This window comes from Tenrec ecaudatus, chromosome 5 (genome assembly GCF_050624435.1).
Source record: "Tenrec ecaudatus isolate mTenEca1 chromosome 5, mTenEca1.hap1, whole genome shotgun sequence".
NCBI classification, from domain to species: domain Eukaryota; kingdom Metazoa; phylum Chordata; class Mammalia; order Afrosoricida; family Tenrecidae; genus Tenrec; species Tenrec ecaudatus.
In genome coordinates this window covers 145,275,331-145,296,072 of record NC_134534.1, presented here as the reverse complement: position 1 = coordinate 145,296,072, position 20,742 = coordinate 145,275,331, and the positions used below count along the sequence as shown (strand labels likewise).

Below are 20,742 nucleotides of genomic sequence, written 5' to 3'. Positions count from 1 at the left end.
CAGCCCCACCCATCACCACTATGCCACCAGGGCTCCTTTGCAGCATGTTTGGGGACTTGTTTGCGTGACTTTGGTCTCCTTGACTTCCAGTGGTGCTTGTTGGTCTCTTCTCCATAAAAACCCCGGGGAAAAATATCAGTCTGGCCTGGCAGAAAACTTGCACCCCTGCTGCCAGCCAACAGATTGGCTCCCCTGACCAGGCCCCAAGGTATCAGGGCCACTCACAGGGTAAAGCAGGTTGCGGCTAACTGCGATGTCGGTGCTTGGAACCCAGCACCTGCTTGGTGGGGGAAAGATGTGGCGGCCGCCTAGTGAAGACAGCAGCCTTAGAAGTGCCGAGGGGCAGATCTACCCTGCCCTGACACATCACTGCGAGCCCCAGTCCACTGGGTTTGGTTCTTGGTTCCATGCTCTTCTGTCAAAGGCTTGACATTCTTAACACGTTTTGAATGCGTTATGTTCATATTTTGCACTCAGCCCTGCAGATTATGGTGGGCCAGGTACTTAAAAAAAGTTACTAGGTAGCTATGGGTGATGTGTTTTTAAGGTCTTGGTGGTGGAGTGGGTAAGGCAGACAAGGTAAGGGACCTGGCGATTTCTTGGTCCCTGGGCTACCGTCTGGAACCCCCTAACTTGACCCGGTCAAGATGCTTAACTCTGGCAAGCAACAGGTCTGTGAGCCACGTGACCCCGTTGGGGTGGGGCACCGTGGGGAGGGCTGTAGGACCCCAGCCTTCCAGCTGATTCAACGCATGGGGTTCTGAGAGTTGGAATCAACCCATAGCAACTGCTTAACCAAAGGCTGCGCCGCAAAGCATGGGTCCCAAACCAAGAAAGCTCGGGGTCTCCCGGGGTCAGCTGGGTCTCTGGGGCAGAGGTCAGGGGTTGCTTGCCATTGATGTTCCTTCCTGCTAGGGCTCTGGGGTTTCCTGAGAGCTCTGTGCTTGGAGATAAAGATGTGACAAAGACAGGGCATCTTAACACCCATAGGAAGAGCTGAGGGACAAGGGGGAAAGGAGGAGCGCAAAAAAGTTCCCTGGTCTTTACTGGTTGCCATGGAAGCGCAACCAGTGCCAATCCGATCTGGATTTAATACCACCAACACACACCTCTCTCTCTCTCTCCTCTCTCCTCTCTCTCTCTCTCTCTCTCTGTCTCTGTCTCTGTCTCTGTCTCTGTCTCTGTCTCACCACTGCAAGCGGGAGTCCGCCAATTACAGCCCTCGGTTGGGAATAGGGCCACTCCCAGCATCACTGATTGGCTGAGGGTTGGGCGAGCCCTCGGGCCCGAGACAAAGTTGGCAGAGCGCTGCGCCTGAGCGGTCTCCCTTCTGCACAAGGCGGTGACAGCAGCAGCCTGCCTCATAAGGTTGTGGTAAAGATGACGACTAGGGGACACTTGCAAGGTGCTTGGCGGAGGACCGGGCACGGGGCACGGGGCAAAGGGCACAGTCAGCGCTGCCCCATTCAGCGCGGCCAGTGGTGGGCTGCGCAAACCCCAGCCTCCACTTCAGCAGCTGTCCTGGAACCGCCCCGCGGGCCACCCGCTGGCTGTTATTCTGAGTTCTACAGAGAAACCATTCCTACTCCTCAACTTGGCCTTCGCTTCTTCCTCCTTGGAAAATGCATCGGTCACACCGGAGCACCTTGGCGTTGGTTGCGCAATGAAATCAATGGAGGAAGCTTCACGAATGCTGGTGCTTGGCCGTCCCCGGGGGACTCCCCAGGGGTGGGCAGTCTGGCCTACAGGTGTCCGTTTCTCTGTGTTTTAAATCAAGATTCCCTTCTCCGAATGCACCCTGGTGGCACAGTGGGTTATTCAGCCTTGGGCTGCTAACCACAAGGTCATCGGCGCAAACCCAGGCTAAACCACTGGAGGAGGATTGCGCCTCGGAAACCCACAGGGCAATTCTAGACCGTCTTAGGCAGAGTCCTTATGAGTCGGAATTGATTTAACCGCAATGGGTTTGGCTATTTTTGGTCTTTGTTGGGCCTGAGTGATTTCAGCTGAGGGTGGGGGTGGGATGGTTATTGCAGAGGGCGAGGCTCGACAAATGATATCCGAGACAGCAAAGCAATCAAAGCAGAGGCTTGGGAGGAGACTGGTTGGAATCATGGCGGAACCTCCTCCCAGCTGGGTGACCTAGGGCATGTAGCACAGCCTCTCTGAGCCTTGTACCCATGAAACCCTTCTGAAGGGGGGAATGAGAGAATGGCATGGCGTGCATTGCCCAGTGCCATTCAGAGTGATGGGACCTCACATTGAGCACTCCGCGTTGACAGAGGGCTTGTGCTCCCCCTGACCCAAGCTCACAGTGACCCTGGAAGGCAGCCGCAGGACTATTTTACTATCGATCCCATTTGGTAGATAAGAAGACTGAGGCGGAGAGGTAAAGCTATTGTCTCAAGACACACAGACATGAACAGCAAAGCCAGGACCCAGATTCAGTGCTCTTTGGACCACGCCGCTGGCTGCCAGGTGCAGCGGTTCTTCCAGTTAACAAAGCAGGTTCACAGAGAACGTGTCCTCTCCCTGGACACTGCAGGAAGCGTAATAAGCACATGGGAGTTGTAAGCAGGGGCCAGTAAGACAGCCAGCTCCGATGGGCAGTCCCAGCCTGACCCAGCGGCTTTGGGTTTAAGGCAGTACCCACGGGCTGCCTGTCTGTCCATCCACGGCTCCCCTCCTCGGGGGTAGTGACTAGTGTCCCCACCATCCTAGCCCTTGCTCTCTCTGTTTCTTTTGCCTGTCAGGCTGATGAGTTCTATATCCAGAGGGTCCCCAGTACAGTAAGTCATGGGGTGGAGGGTCAGAGAAGAAGACAGACATCTAGAAACCACCATTCTCAAAGGAAAATGAGGCCCTTTGCTACAGTGACAAGCATGACCTTGATTTCCTGGCCCGCCTGGCCTTTCCTTCCAGCGAGGAGCATGTCTATTTGTATTTCACTGGCCAGAGACCAGAATGCTGCCTCCCAGCAGCCTTTGGCCCACCCATACCCGGAAGGGCCCCCTCAGAGCTGCTCTTTCCTTGGGGTGAAACCTCCCTGCTTTCCGTGAGAAACAGAGCTCAAGAGAAATGTCCTGAAAGTTCTGTTTTGGGTCCACAGTGACCACCTGCTTTGTAACCCCTAAGTGGAGTCCAGGGTTGGCAGTGGGGCCTGACCTGGGAGATTTCTCTGTCAGGTTAATGGAAGGCATTGTGCAGTTGTGCAGGGAACAAGGGACAGCAGCCCAGACATTCCTGCTGCGCCCCAGCATCATGATGTCCACCATTTCACGTGGCAGATGCCTTCACAGGGAAGGTCCAGGCAGGCCCTTACCCCGGACAGACCTAACAGAGTCACTGGAGTCCACAGCACCTGCAGACATGGGTGCTAGGGCTGGTCTGGGGCCAGGACAAGAACACTCTCACTCACCCCTTGCTTGGGGCCCATCCCTAAAGACATACACACATACATACACATCCAATGCTATAACCCCCAATGTCCTGTCTAGTCCCAGACTGACCCTGTCCTGCAAAGCACTGAAGTCAGATTCTCTAAGAAGGCTGGCAGCTGGCAGGTGCTGGGCACGCACTGTGTGCCCCACACCGTGTCTCGCCCCTGCAGCCACATCGTAGGGAGTCCTGACAGCAGACGAAGGAGAGGGCTCCTAGCCAGGAGACAGAGACCAGCCAGGAAGCAAGGGTGGGCTGTGGATGCTCCCTGCTTCATCGCTTACCCGTTTCCCAAACCTAGGGTGCCAAGAGGCACCCCCATGCCATTTCACAGCTGTTGAGACAAAGCCCAAGTGCCTAAAACTCAAAGGGCCAGGTACTCAAAGACTGTCTCCCGCACCCCTCCCTCCACCACCTCCTTCCAGCTCCCGAAAGTGTGCCCAGCCCAGCGGTGAAGCAGAATGGATAAGGTCTTACTTCTCTGGCAGCTGAGTCGCGGTGAGGGCAGAGAGCTTGGGACTGGTACTGCCGGGTAGGCACCTCCGGAGGCAAGTCTGAGACAGGCTGGCAAAAGGGCTGCCTCCGAAGGGTGGGCTTTAAACCCCCCGGAGATCGGCGGCAGCTGCCAGGTACCCACCAGAGAGGCAGCTTTGAATTCCTGGTTACTCTGGCATCCAGAAAAAGGAACTGTTACTATAGTAACCAGCATTTCACTTGGTGCGTGGCCACTTCCACTCTGCAGAACTCTGTGTCCAAGCCACACGCTCGAAAGACACAAGTAACCAACCCCCCCATGTTGTTAGGCTGTTGAGGAGGTGGAGACCCTGGTCTGCTTTGGCTTCCCTAGGGGAATTTCCCCGCGCAACACCAGTCCCAGGGGATCCTGACCTTTCTGGAGGGAAGGGGAAGCCCAGGCTCCTGGGTAGTGCTGACTTAGCCAGGAGGAGAAGGCTCTTGGGATACAAGGTGGCGGCAGCTGGATAGGCAGTGGGGAAGTTCTCAGAACTAGATGGCTTCTTAAGAAAACAAAACAAAAACAAACACAGTTGCTGTCGAGTTGATTCTGACTCATGAGACCCAAGTGTGTCAGAGAACTGTACTCTGTGTATGTCAGTGGCTGGTCTTTGGAAAGTGGGTCACCAGGCCTTTCTTCTGAGGTGCTTCTGGGTGGGTCCAAACCACCGATTCTTTAGTCAGCAGGGGAGTGTCTACACCACCCAGGAGCTCCAGCTTGGTCCTCAGCCATCCACTAATGGGCGGGAAATCCCACTGCATTTTACTCAGCATCCTTCCCTTCCCTTGAACTTCACAGGGGTGCCCCTAGGGTCCTGTCCATAGGACAGGGTGGAAGGTGACCTTGTGAGGGGTCGGGCAGCCAGTGTGTCGGCCATGGCCTTGCCACTGACTCCCCAGATGACTTCTCTCAGGTACTGGGGGCCCATGATCAGTGGTTTCTGTGTCCATGGAGTGCGGAGAATTGCAGGGTGTCTGGGAGATGATACTGGTGAAAACAGGTGACAAATGTGCTGGGTTTGCCCTGTGGTAGTTCCATAATCTCGTGGTCACTTGAGGGTATTAAGAGGGAAGGGTGGAGTCTGGCCTGTCAATCAGGCCATACGAGGTGTCTCCTTGCGGCGTGACCTTCTGGTAAGGATTCTGGGAACGTCCTCTCTCTTGATTCTGCCATCAGAAGAGGTGGGTCTCCCTCCCTTGTCTTCCTGTGGAGCAGCCATGTGGAGCTAAGCTGAGACCTGAGCAAGCCAGGCAGAGGAGACCTGCGGAGGGAGCCCTGAGATGCTTCCACTGCCATTGGACCCACCAGAGTTTTCACCCGCCGGCCTGTGATCTTCCTGCATTCAGCATCATTGCGAGTGGCACTGTGAGTCTGAAGAGGAACGTATGGACTAGCATCAGACATATGGGCTAATATTGGACTTATGGACATGACCTGGGATGTTTTCTTAATATACAATTACTCTTTGATATAAAGACATTTCTTACACATAAATGCGTGCCCTCAGATTTGTTTCTCTAGTCAACCTGGATTAACATACCCTCCCAGAGAGCACCAGACTCTGCATGAGGTGGGCAGCTAAATCTTGTCTTGGCAGAACTTATCTTCCATTGATGCGGCTCCAGGACTGGCCTTCGGTCTAGAAATCCATGGCTTACAGGATGCATGTAGATGCCTCAGGCTGTCCGGGTGCTTGCAGATAATGGGGGCGTTCTCCTGATCTCGGGGCCCAGCTTGTGCTTGAAAACATGGACGTGTTTTCTAGCTATTTTTTTTTAATTCTCCTTACAACCCTGGCAGGGAAGCTGGCATCTGCCAGACGACCCCCCCCCCCCCATCCCCTTAGGTTCTGAAGAACAGTCTTGGTTGGCTGGAAGGCAGTAAGGCTCAGGACACACGTCAGATGTGGCCGGAGCCAATGGCTTACCTCAGGCCCAGCTCCTCTCAGTCCCCTTCTCAGCCCCGGCCAAGACTCCCACCCCCACCTCTCTCAGCCTGAGGCTGGGCGGTGAGCTGTCCTACAGCCACTGCCTCAGTTTACACGGCAGTGAGGGAAGTTTCACCAAGGCACGTCCTGTCGACTCTGTCGAACGCAGTGAGAACCAAAAACCCATGTTGACTGGGCATGCCGACGGCCAAGGCCAAGGCCAAGGCCAAACCAAAACTAGGAGCAGAAGCAGAAGTAAAACTAGCAGGAGTAGAAGACGAAGCAGTACTGGCACTTGTAGTTCCAGTGGCAGTCGGGCCACCACCAGAAGCAGCACCAGTGGCAGTCGGGCCACCACCAGCAGCAGCACCAGTGGCAGTCGGGCCACCACCAGCAGCAGCACCAGTGGCAGTCGGGCCACCACCAGCAGCAGCACCAGTGGCAGTCGGGCCACCACCAGCAGCAGCGGGCGCAGTTCTGGGAGTGGAGGCAGCAGCTGCATGGCTACCCAGTGAGAGTCGAAGTCGGAGGAGGGGCAGGGACAGACGACATAGAAAGCACAGGAGGAGCGTGGTTTGGAAGCGAAGGGACACTTGGGGACTAGAAAGAAGTGACTAATCTTCCAAAGGTGGGAGTCGTAGCTACACGAGGCTCAGAGGACAAAGGTTCTCTGTCTGGAAGACATCAGGCAAAAGCTCTTCAAGAAGTGCTCCCCACGGGGATCCGGAAGCCTCTGGAGAACCCCCTCTGACCATAGGCCGGCATGTGACCAGCCTTGCTGTCGCGTGGACAGCATTATAAAGTCGATTGTGGCAGCGGTCCACGACAACTGTGACCTTCCAGGACAGGGGAGCATGACCCGGGAGAGTTTCTGAGACTGTAACAATGGGAGTAGAAAGCCAGGTCTCTCTCCCGCATGGGGGATGTGGTTAGGTTAAAATGTAACACCTTTCCAAGGACTCCAGTAAATAGCAACTGTTTTGAGAATTCTGATGGCAACAAATGTGCGAAGGAATATATTCTCTCTGCCTGCCGGGACCTGGCTGCCCCCAGAAAGGAAAAAAGTAACACCTTAGTATTTCATCTCCCCTTTGACTCCTTTTAAATTAGTTCCAGTTTTTAATTTCTGCTTTCTTCTCTCTTGAGTTTTTTCTGTTTTGGTTTGTTTTCATCCCTGTGGTTTGTTTCTTTGTTTATGAAATCCAGGACAAACAGTCCCTGGATTAAGACAGACAGTTGCTGGATTAAGAATTACCTACGGGCAAACTAATAATTTATAAACTATCAGGGGTTCCTGAGGGAGGGAGGGTGGAAGGGGAGGAAATATGAGGAGCTGATACCAAGGGCTCAAGTAGAAAGCAGATGTTTTGAGAATGATGATGGCAGCAAATGTACAAATGTGCCTGACACGATGGATGGATGGATTGTGATAAGAGTTGTATGAGACCCCAATAAAATGATTGAAAAAAACAACAGAAGAACTACTTAGGGGCATGGCAGGGGAAATGGGTTGGAGGGAAATGGGGAGTGAACAACAGTGACTAAGAAAGAAGAAAGGGGTTTACAATGGATGATTGTGGTGATCGTACAACTCTGCTCAGTATGATCCTACCCTTGAACTGTGTGATATGAGACTTATATGCCAACAAAACGATTTAAAAAAAAAATCGAGACTGGAAATCAGGCGTGAATGGAAGAAGCCAGGCTCCACAGCGAACCCTTCCCTGCTGCAGTTTTCTTCATAAGCAAAAAGATTGCCTTTCCTTCCAAGAAGGGTGCTGCCTTAAGAATTGCAGGCTATAGAAAAAAAAAAAACTTGGGGGAAAATACAGACTTCATTTATCATACTTTTGAAAGTTATTTAGTCACATTACATGAGGTTCCAAAATATGTAAAAGATCATGACAATCAACAAGACTAACACCCTTTGCCATCTTGTAAAAATATCTTACACTCATAAGTGAGGATATTTTATTGTGCGTATTTTAATAGGTGAATCTTTGAAGTCTGTTCTAATTCTGTAGCAGACAACCCTGTTGTGGAAATAAACGTGCATCTCTTTCACTATTTTGGGGATGTTCTCCCTGACGGGTGTAGTAGCCTCTTGATGTGAAAAATTCAGACGGAGCATTCGAAGCAATTGTTGTAACTTGGGCCTATCTTATCTAGTTATTCATTCAATATTTACTGAATACGTACTGTTTTCTTGCATTGTTCTAAGTACCGAGGCTACAGCGCAAGTTCCCTTTTCAGTTCGAATAATTTCTCAGCACCCGTCCACCCAGCAGTGAGAAACTCTGGTACAACAACCCAGCATCATCCAAAGTGGCCAGGTGTCATAGTGGTTATGCAGTGGGCTTCTCAGTGCAAGACCAGCAGTTTGAAACCACTCACCGCTCCCTCCGAGGGAGAGAGAGCAGCTTTCTACTCCCACCCAGAGACACAGTCTTGGAGAAACAGGAACACTCCGAGGGGCAGTTCTACCCTGTCCGAAGGGGTCGCTTTGACCGGTGCGGACTCGATGGCAGTGGAGTTGCATGTGTGGGATTGTTCTAGTGGCCAGTGGTCGTGGGCAGTATGACCCACTGCGGACAGCCCTGGGCTACAGTACGGATGAGATCGATACTGTCCCTGCCTTCAAGAAACCTATATTCTAGGGAGAATCAGGCAGGTAACTCGGGGACAGGCCAGGGCAGGTCAACGTGTGGTGACCGCTAGGCTGCGTGAGCACGGTGGAAGGGAGTGAGTAGTGCTTTGGAAGGTGGACACTGAGGAGATGGTGTTTTGGGCTGGGAGACCTCATGCACATGGGCAGCGTCCTAAGGAGAGGGAGCAGCAAGCAGGGAGGACCCGGGATGGGAATGTGCTTCCCAGCAGCCAAACCCCAGATGCCAGTGCAGTGTGTCTGAGTAATTACAGGGGGGGGGGGCGGTGAGGGATAGTATAAGGGCTGAGTTGGTGAGCAGGGGGCAGGTCATGAGTGGTCTTGGGAGGCTGGACTAAGCAGACGACTGTGGAGGTAAGCTGTGGATGGTAGCTTGCCCCAGCTTCCCACATTCCCAAGGTTTCACCTACCTCACCGAGTTCTGCTGGTAGAAGACTCCAGTTAAGCTCATGCCAACCATCTCCCTGCGGCCCCCGGTCCTGCCCATGTTTCCCTGCTCCTCAGACCCATATTCTGGCAACTGTCTGGCCCTAGGAGTCCTAAAAAGCTGGAGATTCAAATTTACACTGAGGTGCCTGGTGATCTACTTCAGGAGGATCACAGTCATCAAACTCCCACCTGACACACTGGGGTCACCTTGAGTTGGAATAGACCCAACTACCCACCCACCCCACCCCCAATGGCTTATCTGATCCACATCCTATTGCCCTCTGGCCATTGGAATACAAAAAGGAAATGGGCAGGGGAACTTCCAAAGACCTCTATTCACTGTGTGGAGAAGACAGACTCCCACAGTCCAACCTGCTTCAGAGGAGTTCCTGGATATTGCAGAGGGTCAAGTGTTCAATTAGCCAAAAAAGGCTGTCAGGCCAATTTCCTCCCCTTGTACTCCCCCACCCCACAAAGGGACCTCCGAAGACAGGCCTGGCAATCTGCTCCCCCAAGGAGACCCGCGGAACAGCTGTGTTCTGCACATGTGTCATGAGTCTGGGTCTATGCAATACCAACCACCATTACCACCACCCTGCCGCCCACAGCCACAGCCACAGCCACCACCACAGCCACCACCACCACCACCACCACCTCCACCACCACCACCACCTCCACCCACAGCCACTACTACCATCACTCAAAGCCACAACCACAACCAAAGGGGAAGAGACTTTGAGAGTCCTCCCGAGCGTTATTGGAGGACTCTGATGACAGCCAAGGAGAGCCAGGCAGGAATCCCTCAAGGCTGGGCACCCTTCCCCTCAGGCTGCTGGGACTTTCTGAACTTGTTCCACTCAAGTTCTTCTCACCCTGCACGGGCTCACGTAACGGACTGCCAGGCCAAGGGCAGGACTTCCTGGTACAGTCCTCTCCTCAGTAGGCCCTGTCCCCAGATGGAGTGGTCAGTAGGAGTGGTGACTTGAAGACACTGACACACAGATGTCCCTCAGTGTGCCTCCCGCCTGATGCCTGTCACAGTCAGTGGGTGTGTGATCCAGCCATGCCCCATCAGTAAGAGATGATGCTACACCCTGTAATGGAATTGAGTCAGTTAACACATCTATTGAGCTGAACGTTGTCTACTGCATCTTTAGGGGAAAAGCAAACTGTACAATCATATGTTCTGTGATCTGTTCTCAAAGTACATGCATACAGAATGGATATAGAGCCACACACATGAAATTATTCCCAGATGTCAGCTTGAGATCAATGTGTCCTGAATATCATTCCTAGACAGTATGTGGAATACGTAGTAAATGCCATTAGGCATTTAATGCATATTGCATGTAGATAAAAACCCACTTAAGGGGCCATGTCTTGGACTGTCATATCAGAACTTTTTAGGGAGAGCATGGGAATCTGGAAGTTTAAAAAAGATTCATTTATCTTTCAGGAATTTGAGAAGCACCATTGACGGGGTGAGCCCTGGGGGTGCTGTGGTTCTGCGTTGGACTGTGATCTGCATGGTTGGCAGTTCGAAACCACTAGCAGCTTGGAGGGAGAAAGATTGAGCTTTTGACTCCTGTCACCAGTTACCATCTCAGAAGCCCACGGGGATCGCTGTGAGTCAGCGCTGACTCAGTGGCGGTGAGTGCAAGAGCGAGCGGGAAGTAAGGGTGTCCAGGAGAGGTGCCCTTAGCCTGAGCAGGGCTTCAGCTTTTCCGGTGCTTTTAGTGCGCCCGCCCGCCGCCCGGTGGTGAAGTGGTTATGATCAGCAGTTTGAATTCACCAGCCTGGGGGGCTGGGTAGTCTGCTGCCCTGGAGCTCCAGCCATGGGGTCCTGTGGGCAGTTCTCCTCGGTCCTGCGGAGTCTGAGTCGCTGTCGCTGTCCATCAGAAGCCATCTAATGACTATGAACTGGGGCTTTTGCTTTGGGGGCTGCATACAAAACCAACAACAACAACACCCCCACACCACAGGACCTTTGTCCTTTCTTCCTGCCTCCTTTTCTTCCAGCCACAGGGGCCTTGGGCATCTTATCTGGGCCCACAAACAGCAGACAAGAAGTTTCCATGGCAACTCAAAACTTCCTCCTTGGCTCTGGAGGCAGGCCAACCTCCAAGGTCCCCTTTCAAAGCCTCAGTGAGGTTTCTGAGAAGCCGCCCACAAAACAGCCCCGGGGTCACCCCCTCCACAAGCCACCCTGGGCTGCCAGAAAACAGGGTGGGGGAGCTGCCCTGGCAGAGACACTTGTCATGGGATCTGGAAGGGGATTATGAAAGGAATGCGAGTCGCCTTTACAGCGAGTTTCAGTTACTCAGTGGAGGGATCTCAAGGGTGAAAGCAGGGAAGTGTGAGGGGCAAGAAGAAGGGAGAGTCTTATTTCAGAGAGCTGGCTCTCAACCCAGCTGCAATGAGGAATGGTTGATTTTCCTCCTAGCTGCAGAAGGACCTGTTGGGCTTGCATCGCACCCCATCCCCAATATATATATGTATTTATATATAAATCCTTTTACTGGGGGGGGGGGCTGTTACAGCTCTTACAACAATCCATACATCCATGTGTCTAGCACATCTGTACATACATTGCCATCATCATTTCCCAAACATTTTCTTTCTACTTGAGCCCTTGGTATCAGCTCCTCTTTCTTCCCTCCCTCCCCCAATCCTCCCACTCTTGTGAACCCCTTGATAATTTATAAATTACTTTTATTTCCTTATTTTACACCGTCCACTGTCTCTCTTCACCCACATTTCTGTTGTTTGTTCCCCTGGGGGTGGGGGAGAGGGAGATGTACATCAATCATTGTGATCGGTTCCCCCTTTCTCCCCTCACCTTCCATTTCCCCTCCTGGTATTACTACTCTCATTATTGGTCCTGAGGGGTTTATCCATCCTGGATTCCGTGTGTCGAGACCTCTTGTCGGTACCAGTGTACATGCTCTGGTTCAGCCAGAACTGAAATGCAGGGCCGGAGTCATCATAGTGGGAGTGAGGAAGCATTAAAAAAACTAGAGGAGTGTTGTGTGTTTTGTCAGTGCTATTCTGCACCCTGGCTGTCTTGTCCCTTTCCCTGTGACCCTGCTGTGTGGGGATGTCTGGTTGTCTACAGATGGGTTTTGGGTTTCCATTCCGACTCCCCTCATTCACATAAAAATGGTTGTTTGTTTTGGGTCTTCTGATGCCTGTTACCCGGTCCTGAGAACACCTCATGATCACACTGGTCTCAATGACAACTCATGATCGCCCTGGCCGGTGTGCTTCCTCCATGTGGGCTTGTTGCTTCCCTGCTAGATGGCCGCTGGTTTAACGTCAAGCCTTTAAGACCCCAGACACTATATCTTATAATAGCCGGGCACCATCAGCTTTCTTCACCACATTAGCTTATGCCCACATTGTCTTCAGCGATCGTGTCGGGAAAGTGAGTATCACCAATGCCTGGGTATTAGAACAAAGTGTTCTTTCGGTGAGGGAGAACTTGAGTAGAGGCCCGAAGTCCATCTGCTACCTTAATATTTAACCTATAAATATATGTACATAGACCTATATCCCTATTGTTATATATTAATATATTTACATATGTGCATGCCTATATTTATACCTGTCTAAATGTCTTTTGCTTCCTAGTTCTTTCCTCTACTCCCTTTTACTTTCTCCCTGTTCCACTATCATGTTTGACCTTCATCCAGCTCTCTGTAGTTCCTCTCAGCTACATTGCACTTGATCAAACCCCACCAGGCATTCTATGTCCTCTTGGACATAGATTTTAGATCACTTGTGACCTTGCCCCTGCATTTCCAGAATATTCCAACCCCTCCATGACCCATGGAACACATATCACCCACCAACTTCTTCATAGCTCATAGTTTTCTTGGGAACGTGTGTAACTGTGAATCTGAAGAATGAGTCTCCCTGCGCAATCCTACCACTTGAGCCCACTTGATCGTATCACAAGCCATACTACACTAAAAAAAAAAATACTGCTCCTTCCCTGCCTGCCATCCCTTCCACCCCTCGAACCCCATGATTGCAGCATGCCTTATGAATCAGAATCTTCTTGACGGCAGTGGGCTTGGTTTTGGGGTTTCCATTACTAAAAGCACAGGGTGTCAACAAAAAAATTTCCAAGCAGAAAACAATATGGTCATGAAAGTATAACAGCTAAACATGAGCTGGCCAATAGATCTAGGGATGGGAAGGGGAATGTACAGGGGAACCTGGTAGGCTTCAGTTTGTCAAGCCAAGTAAACATCCATGATTCCTGGCAGAGCCATTGACTGATAGAGCCAATAAAAATGGAGCATGCCCAGTAAAATGTGAATTTCAGATTAACAATAGGAAATGTTTCAGGAGTTCTACGTTCCATGCACTACTTAGAGTTTAAGAAACAAAACAAAGCCAATCCCAACTTAGAGTGACCCTACAGGACAGGGGAGAACAGCTTCCCAAGGGTTTCCCAAACTCTTTATTGGAGGAGAAAGCCCTGTCTTTCTCCCTTGGAGTGGCTGGTGGTTTTGAACTGCTGACCTTGCAGTTAACAGCCCAGTGCATAGCCACTATGCCACCAGGGCTCCTGGGGATTTAGGGTATACTTATACTAAAAAAACAAGCAAAATTTGATCTATTATCTGAAATTCATACTTCACTGGATGCCCTGTGTTTCATCTGGAAACCCTAAAAATCACCCAGCATACCCAAGAGGCTTTGCTTCACGGACTGACTAATCTGTAGTGGACACTGGCACATGGGACAAAACCCACGGGATATTGCTCACTACAGATTTGCAGGTAAACTTTGCAAACGAAGCCCATGTGTACCTTGCCTGCTGTGAGCTGGTGCGTGCTGTGCTTCCTGGTTCCTCTGCCCCTGGACAGAGGCTCTGGCCCTTCCTTCCTTGGCTGATGCCCAGAGAAAACGAAGGGAGCCTTTCAGGCAGGAACCTGGCTGTGCAGCGCATCCCCTGGGTCTTTACTACAGCCCCGCGCAGTCAGGCACGGCTGAGCAGTCACACACAATGTTACCTTCCAGGCCAGTGGTTAGGGGCATGCCTCTGATGCCAGTCCTGGCTCCACCGCTGGATGGCTAGGTGGTTTGAAACTCCTCATTTAATCAATCTCATTTCTCTCCAATGCTGCAGTGGGCACACCTACCACAGGCTTTCTTTTGAGAATAACTGGGAAACAGTATGAAAAACCCTTGGCCGAGTACGTGCCACCGGGTGGTGGCTGTTGTCTTGCCAGTCCATTTATGAGCATGGAAGAGATTTCATCCAAGTGAAAAGATGTAGGGTGAAAGACTAGATTCAGGACAATCTCTACAACATAAAGCGAATAGTCAACTTTACACACACTCTGGGCATAGCAGAACCTGGAAGGAGAAATTCTGAAATGGTACCAGCGGCTGCTTGTGGTTAGTGCAAGGCTGCCCCTGCTATATGTTTCTAAAAAGCTAGAGGATTACAAGTTGAGTTGCTATCCACAAGGTCATCCACCAGCCACTCCTTGGGAGAAAGATGAGGCTTTCTACTCCTGTACAGATTTATAGTCTTAGAAACCCAAAAGGACAGTTCTACTCTCTCCTAGAGGGTTGCTATGAGTTGGCATTGGCTCGATGGACTTGAGTTTGGTTTTAAGTATTACTTTAACATGAAGAATCTATTTTACATAATTTAGGGTGACATTTTTCTAAACACCTTTTAGTACGTGGTGCATAACTGGAGGCTTTTGTGAATAAAGAGATGACCAACACGCTGGGCTAGGCTCTAGAATGCCCTCCTGGGGGCAGCAGAGGGAGGAGCTGCTCACCCATTCACCAAATGGCCTCCCAAGCCCCACATCTCCCCTCTTGCCCTTCCTTGACTCCCAGGAATGGCGTGCTGGGTTTGAAGCTCAGCTCCACCCCTGGTGAGCTGCTTGAGCTTACTAAAGGCACGTTACCTTTCAGCCTCAGTTTTCCTGTGCTTAAAACAAACAAACAAACAAACAAACAAAAAACCTCCCTGCCATTGAGTTGATTCGGACTCATAGTAACCTCATAGGACAACTTAGAACTGCCCCTGTGGGTTTCTGAGACGGCAACTCTTTATGGGAGTAGAAAGTCTCATCTTTTCCCTGAGGAGCAGCCGGTGGTTTTGAACTGTTAACTGACAAGTAAGAGGAGGGACATGTCTGTGATCACTACATTCCCATGCCTCACAGAAGGCCTAAGTCATATTAAAAAACAAAACAACAATTGCTATTGATCCTGACTCCTGGTGACCCCGTGCATGGCAGAGTGGAAGGGTACTCCATAATACGTCAATAGTGGTGGTCATTCGGAAGAAGTAGTGTCAGGCCCTTCTTCTGAGACACCCAAGAGGCCTTGAACAACCATTCAGTTCGTAGTCCCCGGCCTCACCATCTGCTCCAGCCAGGGACTCGTAGGGCATAACTAAACCAACACCTGCTGCTGACTCAGAGAGACCTAGAGGGGTCTCTGAAGCTGTAAGTCCTTCAGACAGCCTTAGAGTTCATCCTCAGGGCAGCTGTTGGATTCGAACCACTGACTCATAGCCCAACACTTGCTACCAGGGCTCCTTCCAGAGCTCTCTGGGCCTGTTCTCTCCTCTGGTAAATGGGGATGGCCACTAGAAGTGACCTGGTAGGGCTGTGAGGGCTGCCCCAGAGCATGTGCTGGGCCAGTGGAGCACCCTGTCTGAGGCCCTCTCCCTCCCTGGCTTGTACTGCGAAGGAAGCAGCTGCCAGAGGATCTGGTGGGAGACTGGGGTGTGGCGTTCTGAACAGGCTGGAAGCAGGACTTTGAAGAGGTTCTCTCTGGTGCTACCCTCTGCTGGTGCACAGCTCTGCATTTCCACCCCAGGTGGGCTGAGCCGCAGTCTCTACATTCTGTGCCCCGCCCCCCACAGCATTTATATGTATGCATGTGTCCTTGTTGGCAGTATACTTGGAAGCTCACAAGGCCCCCATCTGAGTGAAGCTCAAATCTGCGACCTCCACACCAGGGGCTTCCTTCGGGTCCCTCCACAGCTGTGTGACAAACAAGCCCTGCACAGCGACCCACAACCCTCCTACAGAGGGCTTTCGGGGGGGTGGGGGGCGGGCATTTCTGGAGTTGGATTGTGGAACAAGATCCAGCTGATTATGCAACTCCACGTGCCCTTTTCCGCCTGCGTCATCTCTGCCAGACTTAAGACTCTCCCCCAGGGAGGCTCCTCCACTCCCCAAGTCTTGGCCAGTTCTCATTTTCACACTTAGAGAACCCCATTCCAGAAGTTCCCCACCAGTAACTCAGAGGGCATCAGAGCTCCACTGGGCAGGGCTCCCCTAAGAATGTTGCGCCACGAGTCTGGGCGCCCACAGCGGCGGGCGTGCAGGGGACTGCACAGCTGACAGCGACGGCAGACAGGCGCAGACAGGCGTTTGGCTGGTCCTGCGCTCTGGGTCCCACCACGGGCCCAGGTGACCTGGTGGGTGGGCTCCTGCTCCCAGCAGAAGGGCAGCTGGTCCAGGATCCAAGGCTGTGAACACTTTCTAATTACCCCCCTCAACGTCACCAACTAGCAGGGACTCAGGCACCAACTCGATTGTCACCTACCCGAAACCTTCACGGGGGGCGGGGGGCATTCTTCCTAATCATTTCCAATTCATTTTCTAAACGGACTGCACATGGCTTCTGTTTTAGTTCCCTAAATGAAAATCTCTTCCTGTGCCCTGCTGTGGAGAATAGTATTTGTTCTCTGCAAATGAGAGATTATCCAGTCCTACCCTCAAAAATAGCCAGTGTGTTTTCTTTTTACCCTACACATACAGAAAACGGCGGCCCATCTTCCGGTAACTTGCCCCCCTCCCCCCATACAAGAATTTGATATATCTCCTCGCCCCAGGTTAGTGCTCCGTGGACTTCAGAAAGTCCGTCATAAGATTTCTGCCACAGGCTTTCTCCTTTCCCACTGCTTGCTACTCGTGGCGTGCCAGTTTTCAATCTCCTGCCCCAAACCCACAGCCAGCAGTGCCGTGGTGCCATTGTAAGCCTCTGCTTAGGAGACCTGCCCGGGGGAGAGACTTGCATAACTTTTTATCTCTCTCTCTCTCTCTCTCTCCCCTCTCCGCCCCTACCAGATCCACGCCCCCGTCAGTCGATTCTGAGTCATAACGACCGCATACAGGATTCTTGAGAGACAGTAGATCTTTACCAGTGCAGACAGCCTCCTCTTTCTCCCTGAGGATCGCTGGTGGGTGTGAACCCCTGACTTTTAGGTTAGCAGCCAAAGGCTTACCCGGCAGCGCCACTAGGGTTTCTTTCTTTCCTTTTCATAGAGTCTAACCGCTCTGTGGGTTTCGGTGACTAACACTTTTAAAAGAGCGGAGACTTGTCTTTCTCCAGCGGAGTGGTTTCGATGTGCAGCCCAACGCGTAACCACTAGCCCACCCGCAACCTCCTCCAAGAGCTAGGGACCTATGAAAGAAAGATGTCAGGGCGGGAAGAGAGGAAAGAGGGAAGGACCGAAGGGAGGAAAGAGGGATAGGAGGAACGAAGAAGCGCAGAGAAGGGACCAAGGCTCCAGCAGCCCACTAGCCAAGGTGTGCGCCCTCTGCGCGCTCCTGGCGCTCTCCCTGAAGTCGGGGAGGCGGGGGCCCGGTCGCCGCACTTACCTGACCGGAGCAGCACCGCCCTGTAGAGCCCGGTGGCCTCGGCGGGCCCCCGAGCCCGCTCGCTCAGTCTCTGCGCCATGGACCGCGCGTCTGCGGAGCAGGCACTGCGGGAGCGGAGCACACGGCCGAGCGTAGCCTGAGCCCCAGCGCCTCCGCGGCCGTGACGCGCCCCGCGGCCCAAATCCCGCCGGGGATCGGGTTACCGCGGCGGCCGGAGGGGAGGGCACCGAGGCGCCGCAGCAGGAAGAAGAGGGCCAGGGGAAGCGGCAGGTATTCCCGCCCAGGCTGCAGACTTGGCTCTTGTGGCTCTCAAGACAACCCAAAGCCCGGGGCGGGGCCCCAGGGCAAGACTAGGACCCTGGGGTCTCGATGGTTTCCCACGCATTCTCCGTTCCCCTGGTCCCGGGTCTCCTTGAACGCTACAAGCAGGCGTGGGGTTCTGTGCCAGACCAGGAGGCAGAGCCCAGCGCCACTGCACGCTACTGTGCGACCCCACCGACGGGTTTAGCTAACCTCGCAGACTCCCGTGTGTAAGATGGGGAGAAGGAGAGAACTCACAGCAATGTGACGCGGATGGGTTCCGCAAATATAGGACGGGCTGGCAGAGAACACCAGAAAATGGTACTTAAAAAACGGTCCCAGAACGTCCTGGGGTGGGTGGCACTGAGAGGCAACCTGCTTTCCTGAGGGAAAGAGGCGGTGGTGACCTGTTGGGCTCCACACGATTGGTTTTCTGGTTTTGTGGGGTCCCTTGAGCAGCCAGTTAGCAGGGAACCCACCCAAAGAGTCTAAAGGCAGAAAGGACAAAGTCTCTTTGGGCCTGATGCTATGCTGGCTTCCTTCTCAAACAGCAGCGAATGTTTGCGGCACACTCCCTGTCCTAAGAATTCTAAGAAGCAGGGACTGTTAGCATTGCCCCCAGGCTAGGAGGGGCTAAGGGCAACTTCTTTCTCTGAGGGCACACACTCCTGTGGCCTGGTGCCAGGCAGATTAGAGCCACTCCGCTCCGCTGCCCTTCGGGTTAGCTCCTGCACGCTCTCCAACAGCCCTGAGCAGGGTCAGCTCTAGCACCAGCTCAGAAGCTATAGTTCACATACTTGAGACTCCAGGAGGCGAGGGGACTTGTCCATACTTACCCAGCTCGTTGGAGGAGCCAAAGCCCACCCTCATTTCCCTCCCACAAAGTTTGTGCCCCTAAAAGCAGCAGGCCCCTAGAGAGCTGCCCACAGTCTTGGTGGCGTCTGCTCAAGGCAGTGGGCCAGTGAACCAGAGACTGCTGTTCCGATTCTCTGGGGCCCTGGTCTCCGCAGAAACAAGCCCTTTGCTTTGAAACTGTTTATGGTGACTGACGACCCTCTTAGCCTCAGCCTGCTCTCCAGCCTCAGCACCTCTTGTTTGTGGGACAGGCCCTCTCTGACTGCCCCTGGACCACTGGGCAGGACCAGCTTCTGCGCCAACTCAGAGGCCTCTCTCTTTTCCTGCTTCTCAGACGTCATCCCAGGTCCCGAGGACCCATCATTGCTTCCATCTTCAGGGACCTCACTGGTTGGCCAGACTGATCTCCACTCTCTTTCAAGGCCTCAGGCCTCGCTGGCACTTCATCTCGTTTAACCCCCGGCAGCTATTTGAGCGAACTCTGGGTATACCCTGTTTTTCGAAGACAAGGAAAGGAAGGCTCCAGTGACTTGGCCCACGACCACAGAAGCAGTTGGGCTGGAATTTGAACCAGGTGGTGTCAAGACTTTTGCTGCCCGGGGAAACCCAGCCAGCTGCCAAGGTAGGTGGGCGTCAGGAACATCGTGGCTCGGGCTGTGCGGTGTTGGTGGCGCATGCTCCAGGGACCGCCCCTGGCTGCGCCCCTGGGGTCTGACTTACCGGAGCCGGTCAGCCTCTGCTTCTCATTTTCTCTGTGGAATCTGGCCGGAGGGGAGCACTCTTTCTGTGGACAGAGAGGAGGAGGAGGAGGTCAGTGGCAGCAGGCAGTCCCTTGGCAGTGGGATGAGGACGAGCTATTCTCTCGGGCTCGGAAGGAATGACTCAGGGCCAGAGTCTTCTCCAGAGAAAGGAATTATAACTGTCCTTGGAACTTGTGTGTGTGTGCGCACGCGCACGTGCAATCGAGATGATGAGACCCATGATCTTTTTATTTTAAAATAGGTTTATTTTTAGGAGGAGCCCTGGTGGTGCCGTAGGGACAGTTTTAGATTTACAGAAAATGAGCAGACAGTCTAGAGGGGCCCCGTATATTCTACACACTCACTCACGGCCATCCAGTCATTGCTGACTCTCAGGACCCTGCCGAGCAGAGGAGAACTGCCCCGGTGCAGTTCCAAGACTGTAACTGTTTATGGGAGTCGAAAGCCTCTTTCCCCCATGGAGCTGCTGGTGGTTTCAAACTGCTGGCCTTGTGGTTAGCAGCCCACTGCAGAGCCCAGTATGTCAGCAGGACTCTGTCTTGCACAGCTTCCCTTACTGTTATCGTTGGGCACAGTTTGGTACGCTTGTTGTAAATAACGGGCCCACATCAATGCACCTTATTAACCACAGCTCGTACTTTACTCAGTTTCCTTTCTTTTTACCTTTAGTCCCTCTCTTATTCTGGAACCAACTGAGGCTGGCACGCTGCATGTGGTTGTCCTGTCTCCTCGACTCCTCTGGGCGGTGACAGTTTCTCAGATGGGCTTTGTCTTAATGACCTTGTGCCTTTGGATGATTAGGTGCTGGACCAGATGCTGTTGAGCTCTTGACTCCTTCGTCGCCTTCTCCCCACCCTCTGGGCAAACTCCTCGCTCTCCAGGGCTTGATCCTCAGGGCCAGTCCTTGGCCATCTTGTCTTATTATTTCCATGTGGCTTTAACAACTCTAACCCAGACCCTCCCCACTGAACATCAGCTTTGCCCAACTGGTGACCTGAGCCCCTGCTTGAGAGTCTGATGGTGGCTGTGGTTGTTCGCTGCCGTCGAATTGATTCCGACTCACGATGGCCCCACATGGTACAAGTAGAACTGCCCCGTCGGGTTTTCTCTGCTGTAAACTGCACAGTCAGAGACCGCCAGACCTTTTCTTCTGTGATATCATTGGGTGGGTTTGAACTGCCCACCCTTAGCTTACTCAA

General features: G+C 52.7%; 1 protein-coding gene across 1 annotated transcript in view; it reads right to left on the bottom strand.

Moving 5' to 3' along the window:
- The window catches only part of FAM107A (family with sequence similarity 107 member A), a 29,321-nt gene extending 11,615 nt beyond the window's left edge, over window positions 1-17,706 (bottom strand). The window contains exon 1 of the mRNA XM_075550747.1: window positions 17,628-17,706. Coding sequence (XP_075406862.1) covers window positions 17,628-17,706 — 79 coding nt within the window. The remainder of the gene's footprint in view (window positions 1-17,627) is intronic.
- Window positions 17,707-20,742: the final 3,036 nt, after the last annotated feature.